The 10,283-nt window shown below is 36.1% G+C and overlaps 1 protein-coding gene across 2 annotated transcripts in view; it reads right to left on the reverse strand.

Moving 5' to 3' along the window:
- Nucleotides 1-4,086: 4,086 nt before the first annotated feature.
- The window catches only part of LOC107719764 (mycophenolic acid acyl-glucuronide esterase, mitochondrial-like), an 8,689-nt gene continuing 2,492 nt past the window's right edge, over nt 4,087-10,283 (reverse strand). For both annotated transcript variants that reach the window (XM_016527270.1, XM_016527271.1), the window contains exons 3-5: nt 8,996-9,107; nt 8,385-8,522; nt 4,087-4,855 (exon numbers count right to left, since the gene is read on the reverse strand). In XM_016527270.1, the coding sequence (XP_016382756.1) occupies nt 4,514-4,855; nt 8,385-8,522; nt 8,996-9,107 (592 nt within the window). In that variant the 3' untranslated portion in view covers nt 4,087-4,513. The remainder of the gene's footprint in view (nt 4,856-8,384; nt 8,523-8,995; nt 9,108-10,283) is intronic.

The raw sequence follows: 10,283 nt of genomic DNA on the forward strand, positions 1-10,283 counted from the left end.
TTAAAACAACAATTACGATATTATCGCAGACCATACATATCGCACACCCCTATGTTTAGATTTTTATAATGCATTGTCTTCTTATCGATCCACCAGTTCACATTTAAAGCTCTGCGTGTTTGCAGGGTAAAAACATGGGTCGATTTTTGCATTGCTCTGAACTCTGAACAAAACAACAGTTTTATTGAAAATGCTCATTCATTCTCTGCCAGCAGGTAGAGCCTTTGGTAGAAATATAACTGTTTTCCCGGTAACGGCAGAACACAAAGCAGCGAAGCACCGGACTCTGAACTAAATGTAAGACTTTTTAAGACCCTTTTTAAGAAACCCTGTGTATGAAAAAGCACTGTCTAACTGAAATCATAAGCATATTATTATTAGTCATATCACTAAAGTTCAAACAAATGTAAACATCAAAATATGCACATTTAAAATTATTTTGGAGAGCTGGCTCCCAAGAACATACTTAAGTAACCAACATTACACTGACCACAACTACTGCAAGTCACAAGTTCATGCAAAAAAATAAAAAAATAAAATAAAAAGGCACACAAACGAAAATGGTCAAAAAAAAAGAAGAAAAAAAGAGACTAGATTCATTATGTGCCGACAGCAATAAAGTCACAATCTACATAAAAGCACCCTGAATTGACCTATGCTATCATTTTCTCCAAAAGATTTGCTGAGACTGTAGTTTTGAAGTATTGCAGTGTTCAGAGTTTTACCTGTGCTGTGGGAGGCTGAAGTCTGCGAATGATCACCAGAGGCAGTGAGTAGAATTTGGAGCTGTGGTGTGAGAGCGAATAGAGCACTTTTTCAGAACAGATCTGAATACACAACTCTGTGGGAAATCGGACCACGGATATTAACTATTCAACCTGAACAGCATCAACATTCACATTTCTTAAAGTAAATATATCAGTTTAGCACAAATATACACTACAGGCCAAAGGTTTGGAACAATTTAAGGTTTTTAAAATGTTCTTAAAACAGTAATATTGTAAAATATTGTTACAATTTAAAATTGTATTTATAATTACTTAATAAATGTAATTTATTCCTGTGATGGAAAGAATTTATTTGGAATAGAAATCTTTTGTAACATTATACATGTTTATACTGTTTAATTTAATAATTTAATGTGCACTTGCTGAATAAAAAGTATTAATTTCTCTTTTTTAAAAATCTTCCCCCAGACTTTTGAACGGTAGTGTACCATGGTTTCAATAAAATAAAATAAAATAAAAATGTAACATTGATAATCAGAAATGTTTCTTGAGCATCAATAAGCATATTAGAATGATTACTTAAGGATCATGTGACACTAAAGACTGGAGTAATGGTGCTGAAAATTCAGTTTTGTATCACAGTAATAAATTACATTTTAATATACTAAATAGAATCGTAATTATTCCAAACATCTGACTGGTAGATAAAGTACTCCCAAGAAACATGGTTAGCAGGTTGCTTTTTTTCATATCTGCCATATGCTTATAGGAGCTTTTAAAGAAACACTGCGCAGTTGCAAACTCAAAATAGAAAATCAAATGCCACAGAAAAGCTGCAGTCTTTTACGATCCAGTTTAATAATAAAAAGACTTATTTTTATACATGACACAGATTTATACATATTTGAAAACATGACGTGATACATTTTACATTTTGAAATGTTTAATATGAGCTAACAGAAATTGGGAAGGCCTACAAATGAATGAGATAAAAAAAAAGAAGAAGCATTTAATGCTGACAAAGTGATAATACTTGTGGTAATCAAACTCGGGGAATATTTGTGCTCTAAAAATCCCACAAATGAAAAGTAAAAAGAACACACAACTTTTGTAACCATGAAGAATCACCATCAGACTAGAACATAAAAATAGAAAAATGCCACAGAAAAGCTGCAGTCTTTTACTATCCAGTTTAATAATAAAAAGACTTATTTTTATACATGACATAGATTTATACATATTTGAAAACATGACGTGATACATTTTACAACATTTTGAAATGTTTAATATGAGCTAACAGAAATTGGGAAGGCCTACAAATGAATGAGATAAAAAAAAAGAGAAGCATTTAATGCTGACAAAGTGATAATACTTGTGGTAATCAAACTCGGGGAATATTTGTGCTCTAAAAATCCCACAAATGAAAAGTAAAAAGAACACACAACTTTTGTAACCATGAAGAATCACCATCAGACTAGAACATAAATTACTGTTGGCCAAAAAAAACAAACAAAAAAAGATTGTTGAAAGGTTGACACTGACATCTCTGTTATTGTTCTGGCTGCATCCTTGCACTAGTGCATGAAGAAAAACCAGGTGCTGAAACAAAGAAGTCAAAGGAAGAATACAACAACAACAACAACACAGTGAATTACCAGTTAAATCAAGCCCCTAGCATTCCACACCCATTCCACATAAATGGCTTTATATAACAATACTCTGTGGTTCACCAAGCCAACCTGATATCTTGTAGTAAGTGGCAAAAAGTTTTCTGCCTGTATATTTTTCATAATTTGTGCACAAAGTGATTCAAAATGCTTAAATATTCTCTGTCCCATTAGCCAAATCCCTACTTATATTAACAGCATTTTCTAGCCACTCCATTCTTGCATGTAAAAATGCCTGTAGTGATTTTTCTTTCAAATAAAGAGAGATCCAAATAAAAGACAGAACTACATCAAGTGACGTGTCCCATCTTGGCCTTATTTTGGTCTACCTTCCTTCTATGGTAAAATCTATAAAACATTTTCTTTGTCCAAGATTGCTCATAATATTGGTCTGATTAAGCAGCTCACAATAAAATCTGCATGTTGGCATTAGCATATAGCGCTTTCTAACTATGTTCTTCAGAAGTGTATCCCTCTGGTAGTGATAAACAAGACATGCTTTCATAAAATGCAAGACAAAGACACTGAAAAACAACAGCTACTGTCCTCTGAGCACTTCAGAACAGCCAAACCTTAACCAACTCAAAGTTGGAAATCTTTAAAAAAATTTTTTAAAAAGGCCCTACGTGACACAGCATTGAAATTATGATCACATTAAAATGTAACAGGAAACAATAGTAAAAAAAACAAGGCAAGTTGGATGTGGAGTTCTCATTACTATGGTTACAATGGTTTAGCATTTTGGTTTGTGATCAAATTGAACTGATGGTAACACTTTACAATAAAGTTTCATTAGTTGACATGAATAATAAACAATACTTCTACAATTATTAATCTATATTATTTTAAAATTAACCAAGGTTAATAAATGCCGTAAAAAAAAAAATATATTGCTCATTGTTAGATAATGCATTGAATAATGTTAACAAATGAAACCTTATTGTAAAGCGTTACTGAAGCAATTAATCACCGAAATTCTTGCCTTGTCATAGCTCTTCAATCTCAGTAATGCTTATATATATATTCAAACTTGGCACAATGCATTTCGTTATATTTGAGAGCTACTGCAGAGGGCAAGATTTTCAGCGAATCACAATTTAAATGAATAGTTCACCAAAATACGAATATTTACTTACCCTCAGGGCACCCAAGATATAGATCAGTTTGCTTCTTCATCAGAACAGATTAGGAAAAATGTGTCTGCAGTGAATGGGTGCCGTCAAAATGAGAGCCCAAACAGCTGAGCAAAACATCACAATAGTCACATCACAATGACTCCAGTCCATCAGTTAACATCTTGTGAAGCCAAAATAAATAAATATAACCATCATAAAGGCATTTCAACTTTAACCATTGCTTCATGCCAAAATACAAGTCCAAATGTCCAAGTGAAAAAGTCCATCCCCTGTTGTCCTTTCATATCAAAATCCACGGATATTTATTGAGACATGTTTTGAACTATTTTCAGTGGAAAACGGTGCTTGATCTGTGCATATTTACTACTTTTTTTTTTTACTTCAGAAAGCAATATTAAGGATAAAAAAACTCTTATTTTAACACAGCTTTTTGCTTCACAAGATGTTAATTGATGAACTGGAGTGGTGTGGATTACTTGTGAATTATTGTGTTTTTATCAGCTGTTTGGACTCTCATTCTGACGGCACCCATTCACTGCAGAGGATCCACTGGTGAGCAAGTGATGTAATGCTACAATTCTCCAAAACTGTTCAGATGAAGAAGCAATCTCTTGTACATTTTGGCTGTCCTGAAGGGGAGTAAATTCTCAGCTATTTAAAATTTTTGGATGAACTATTCTTTTAGATTTTGGCCTGTCCCTTTTACAAAGCTATCATACGGCTTCAGGTCACTATAGAAGGAATATAGCACACAAGTCAGAATGACTTTTTTGAGCATGCCAGCACCTGGTCATTGTATGGTGTTTTATGGAAGTCAGTCATATGGCTCTGGAAAGAAATTCGAATTTTTTTGGTGATTCTCATTCAATTAATTTGGCTTCTTTCACTTGAATTAAAAGCCTAACCTCCAAACCTGATACCTGTACACACTGCTTTCCCCATCCCAACTAGTCCATCTTTCATACTGTCCTTACACCTGTTCTCACCCCAATGTGGTCAATTTATCGATAAGGTCATCAATAGTGTACACCATGAGCTTAATATCATCTTTATCTGACATGCGATGTTGTCCATGTTTGCGTAGAATGACATCTACGTCATTGCTGAGTACTCGCTCTGCGACCTGCATGGAGACGTGCCAGGGAACGTCAGAGTCCTTGAACCCGTGAACCAGACGAACGGGGCAGGAAACAGGGATGGGGCTCTGGAGTATGCAGTGGTTCTCCGCTTCCTTCAGAAAGTCCATGCTAAGAGTGTAGAAACCCTCTTCATTGTGCTTGGTTGGGAATTTCCAAAAGCCCTGTTCCTCTATCTCTTTCTTTGTCTAATGAAAGGGAAAGACGTTATGGATATATGGAGTTATATGACATGCCAGAATTATTTTTACATGGCAAGTCTATATATAAGAGGTTTTAAAACACTTCCATCCCCCTTGCAAGGCATAAAATAAGGTGTTGTTTTCAAATTTAGATCACTGGTCTTTATTGTCAGTGTTCTAAATATAATCTTTAAGTAAATATGTACTTTGTGCTAAATATCATTACTTTGCATTAAGTTGACAGTTTATTTTTTTCTGCTCACAAGTAATGTTAGATATATAGACTGTGTACATTTGGATAATTTGTTTTTCAATTTGGTTGATTTGTACAGAGCCCCTAAAGGGACATGGTGGTGGAAAAAAATCAGACTGAGTGAAAAAATTTGGGGTGGGAGGAAAAAATATTTGTCAGATTTTTTGCATTCCCTCGATAAACTTTGCGTTCCCTCACAAAACTTTTGTGTTCTCTCGCAAAGATATTTGCGTTCCCTCGCAAAACGCAAATATTAGCCCAGAATATGAACGTAACCCAGTAAATTGAATTGCACTTTAAGAGTATCCCTCATAGAAAGAAAATGCTTAATTAATGGACTAAGATAGTGGTATAAAAAGGCCAAATTCGGTATACAGTTTATTAATAAATTATACATGAAAGCAGGTAAGAACAGAAGCATTTTCCTACCATAAAGAAAATGCGGCTTAATGAAGATGGTGATAAAAAAAAGGACCAAATATGCTATAGAACTTATTAAAAATATATTCTGTGTACATGCAAGCAGATGAGCCCATATGAGCTGAATAGCTATTCTGGGCTTGTCTGCTTTCCTGTGCATATTATGTAATATACCTATTATACCCATACCTAATATACCTATATTATAGCCTACACCGTCTTCGTCCATTAGCCTCCCTTAAGCGTTTTCTATAGCCTAACGGTTTTAAATGGGGGAGAAACGTTGCATTATGGCTATCTGCTTTACTGATAGTAATGCTATTAATGAGGTCATTAATATTACAATTGTTATTAGTATTAATAATATTTATTAGGCCTAATACCGAATTGGGCCTCCAGTGTCACTGTTATAGTAGCATACATTAAGCGTTTTAGAATGTCCCAAAACCGTGCCTTAAACTATAAGCAAAGCTGACTGTATTTGAACTTGAGTCCAAGTTTAAAATAAAACTCTATGAACTGCTCCATTATGAACGTACGAGCTGTATGAACCACTAACTTACAAGCAGTAAAGTAAACAGGAAGTGTTTGTCCGAAAACTGGTTTTGCGAGAGAACGCAAAAGTTTTGCGAGGGAACGCAAATATCTTTGCGAGAGAACGCAAAAGTTTCTCGAGGGAACGCAAAAATCTCCTCCCACCCCGAATTTTTTTTCCACCACCATGTCCCTTTAGGGGCTCCGTAGATTTGTCTTTTTTAGGTTCATTGGTAGTAAATAAATAAAATAAAAATAAATACATTTTTAAAAAGAACAAAGAAATGCGATGACACAAGTTATACTTGTCAGAGCAGGGTCTAGAAGCTTTCTTCAGTATAGGCATAGGTTTCAGCAATCTATGCCTGCAAGAGAATTAGGCTACGTCCACACGAAGCCAGAGCTTTCCCTATCCGATCTTTTTTTCCCCCTCATCTCAAGAAATATCTGCGTCCACACAAAACCACGAAACCGACACAAAACAATGTAGTATACATGCCAGACCAGTATGTGGCACTGTAATTCTGCCACAGTGACACACTAAAAATGGAGAAGATGACTTGGACTATGCGCATAAACCTTTCGGGCGGTATACAAACGAACATGGAACAATACATTTATTAATCTGTGTTAATGTTAGTTAATAAAAAGACAATCGTTCAGTGTTTGTTCATGTTTTTGTTGCTGTTACGTGACGTAGCGGTGTCTGACTAGGGGCGAGACGTGGGCTGATGACGTCATCGTTTCAGAAAATATACGGATTCGCTGTCCACACGAAAACGCAAGGGCGGCGTTTTCAGATTTATCCACTCTGGGACCCGGTTTCAAAAAATATCAATTTCACTCTCCCAAAATACCGGATTCGTGTGGACGAAACGCCTATACGATACAAAATGTATGCGTATACAGCTAAACGCGTCTCCGTGTGGACGGGGCCTTAGTTGTTTATTGCATAAATATTAAGTATGTCCAGCTATAGACAGGCTCTAAAAGCTGCCAGGGCCAAGCATATCCACAAACTCATAGAAAATAACCAAAACAATCCAAGGTTTTTATTTAGCACAGTGGCTAGATTAACAAATAACCAGACGCCACCCGATCTAAATATTCCCTCATAGTTTAATAGTAATGACTTTATGAATTTCTTCACTGATAAAATAGATAACATCAGAATTACAATAGCAAATGTAGATTCTACAGCGTATAATACTTGAGCTTCATTCATCGTACCGAATGATAAACTGCAGTGCTTTACAACTATAGGAGAGGAAGAGCTAAATAAACTTATCACTGCATCTAAACCAACAACATGTCTGTTAGATCCTGTACCCACTAAATTACTGAAAGAGTTGTTACTTGTAGCAGAAGAACCGCTTCTCAATATTATTAACTCGTCGTTGTCTTTAGGTCACGTCCCAAAACCATTCAAGCTGGCGGTTATTAAGCCTCTTATTAAGAAACCACAACTAGATCCTAGTGAACTGGCAAATTACAGACCCATCTCAAATCTTCCTTTTATGTCTAAAATTTTAGAAAAAGTTGTCTGCTCAATTGTGCTCCTTCCTACAAAAAAATTATCTCTATGAAGAATTTTAGGAATTTACCTTATCGATAAATTGTCAGGTTTCAGGCCCCACCATAGCACAGAAACTGCACTTGTTAAAATTACAAAGGCCAGATGTCGGCTTTTAAAGTATTTGGAGCATTTTTAATTACTCGCACTCGCGTCTCGCCTCCCTCTGCCATTTGCCATTTTCGATTTGAAGCAGCGCTGCGCAGGATGAGTGTATGACATCAACCGCGAAAGCATAAGTCTGCTCTCTTATCGCTCTCGCAGTACTTGGTCATACACTGATCATTCTGCGCAGCGGCGCTTCAAGCCGAACGCGCCTAATGTATGCTACTGCGACAAATTACATCAGAAAAGCGTCAGTACCTTATAATCGGTTATGGTCCATTACTGAACCGATACCGAATCGTCCTCGTCTGCATCGCGATGCATCGAAGAAACTATTAATTTGAACACCCCTAATGTGCATGGTTGAATTTATTCGGTAAATGTGTTGTTTATCCTACTCAATTGTGTGCATACGTTTTTATGCGCATTTTTAGAATTTATGCGCATCTTGGCGTTTCCATCCAGCGGTTTTTTATGTGATATTCCAAAATGCGCATAAAAATAGATAGATGGAAGTTAGTGATATGTGCCTGTAAAGCGGCATTAGTTACATTTACATAAGTACACAATTTGGAACAAATGACTGGTTTTATTATTAGTATTTTACCAATATTCAAAAGTTTACAAAACGACATTGAAGATTTTCGTACCTCTATTGGTAGGGAGTTGAAGGCAGTGACGAAGTGATCTGCAGCAGTTGAGATGCCCACTAAAGCAGCTGTCTTCTCTGGCCGTGCAAGAGCAGCTAGCAACATCAGCCACCCACCCATGCTGGAGCCCACCAGAATCTTGAACACGAAAGAGAAACTCAATTTAAGTCAAAAGGGGAAAAATAAAAAGGTCCTTTAACAAACACTTGTCAGAACCTTTCTATAGTGGAAAAACAGCAATGTGAACATGGGATACTGGTCATATCAGTCCTGTGCTATGGACAGTTGATCTAAAATAAAGGCAAACATGTCATTTTCTATCAGATATAAAGTTTAGACATTCCCCCGATTACTCATGCTGAAATAGGGACAAAAGTGACAAAATAAACATGGAATCTGACTGCTTCCTGTAGACATCATCTCATGGCAAAATAAGTCTAGGCTAGAGTTGATTTTACTTTGGTTATGTATATAATTTGATTAATTTCGTATTCAATTAATTGAAGGGATATTTGTGTAAAACAATATTAGGTCAAATTTAATTTTTCAATTTAAAGTAAAATTCTATTTGTCCAGACTATCCAGTGTTGTCATGCTGTTAATCCACTCACCTGTGGCCCCTCTACTAGTTCATCCAGTACATACAGGACATCTTTCTTCCAGGCACCAATGCTGTAGTTACCCATTTCCCCTTCAGATGACCCACAGCCAGAATAGTCAAACCTAGAGGAAGTGCATTCATCACAACAGCAAAAGAGTTAAAATGTCAAGAAGACACTAGTAGCTATTATACAGAATTCATCTGTATTCTGTATTCATTCAGTCGCACCTTGGCATTTCCATCCAGCGTTTTTTATGCGATATTCCAAAATGCGCATAAAAATAGGAGGATGGAAACATAGCTACTGTACACTGATTATAGTGACACTGTAATAATTTCATACATTTTATTTCCACTTCTGGTCCACCGGGATGCAATTCCCATTCCTGACAATATATGGTTATGTAAGTTTTTCTACCAATATTTAAAAGGGTGGTTGATCAGCTTTTTTCGAAGGCTTGATTGTGTTTATGGGGTGCAGTGTAACGTGTTTAAGCTTGTTTTTTGTTGTTGTTTTTTTTAAAGCATTATTTTCACATATTTTACCTTTATTCTACACCACTGTTTTTGTTCTCATCAAAACGGTCTGTTGAGTACCTGGTTCTATGAAGCCACTCCCTCAGAAATACGCAGTCGGGCTCAGATTGGTTAGCTTGTCCTTTGTGTTGTGATTCGCCAAACGGCCTAGTGCATGTTGTCTGGAAATGTCATGCCCCCTTACCATTACGGATAGTCGCATGCTCCCAGGGGCAGTATTTATGTAAACATCGGGGTTAGTGATGTCACAAACCCAGGAAGAAGCTCAATGTAGTCCCTACCAGCCTTTTTTGTAGTCCTTAAACTGCGATTTCTCTAAAAGAAAATATCTCACTTTGCATTTTACTTTGAGTGTTTTAACTTTGCAGACATTGTTTATGCTCTAACAGCAACAATACACATTAACTAAAGTTAAAAAAGTGAAATCATAATCAACCACCCCTTTAAAGGGGTCATATGATGCGATTTCAATTTTTCCTTTCTCTTTGGAGTGTTACAAGCTCTTGGTGCATAAAGAAGATCTGTAAAGTTGCAAAGACTAAAGTCTCAAATCCAAAGAGATATTCTTTATAAAAGTTAAGTCAACCACGCCTACCTAAAACGGCTCGTTCTAACACACCCCACATGTCTACGTCACGATGTGAGAAGATTTGCATAACGCCGCCCAAATATTCACGCAAAGAAAGAAGGCGTAACTTAAAAATATTTGGCTGCACAACTGTTGATAATTCTAATAATAAATCAGCATATTAGAATGATTT

The sequence above is a fragment of the Sinocyclocheilus rhinocerous genome, unplaced genomic scaffold (assembly GCF_001515625.1).
Source record: "Sinocyclocheilus rhinocerous isolate Xijiao unplaced genomic scaffold, SAMN03320098_v1.1 scaffold571, whole genome shotgun sequence".
Lineage (NCBI taxonomy): Eukaryota > Metazoa > Chordata > Actinopteri > Cypriniformes > Cyprinidae > Sinocyclocheilus > Sinocyclocheilus rhinocerous.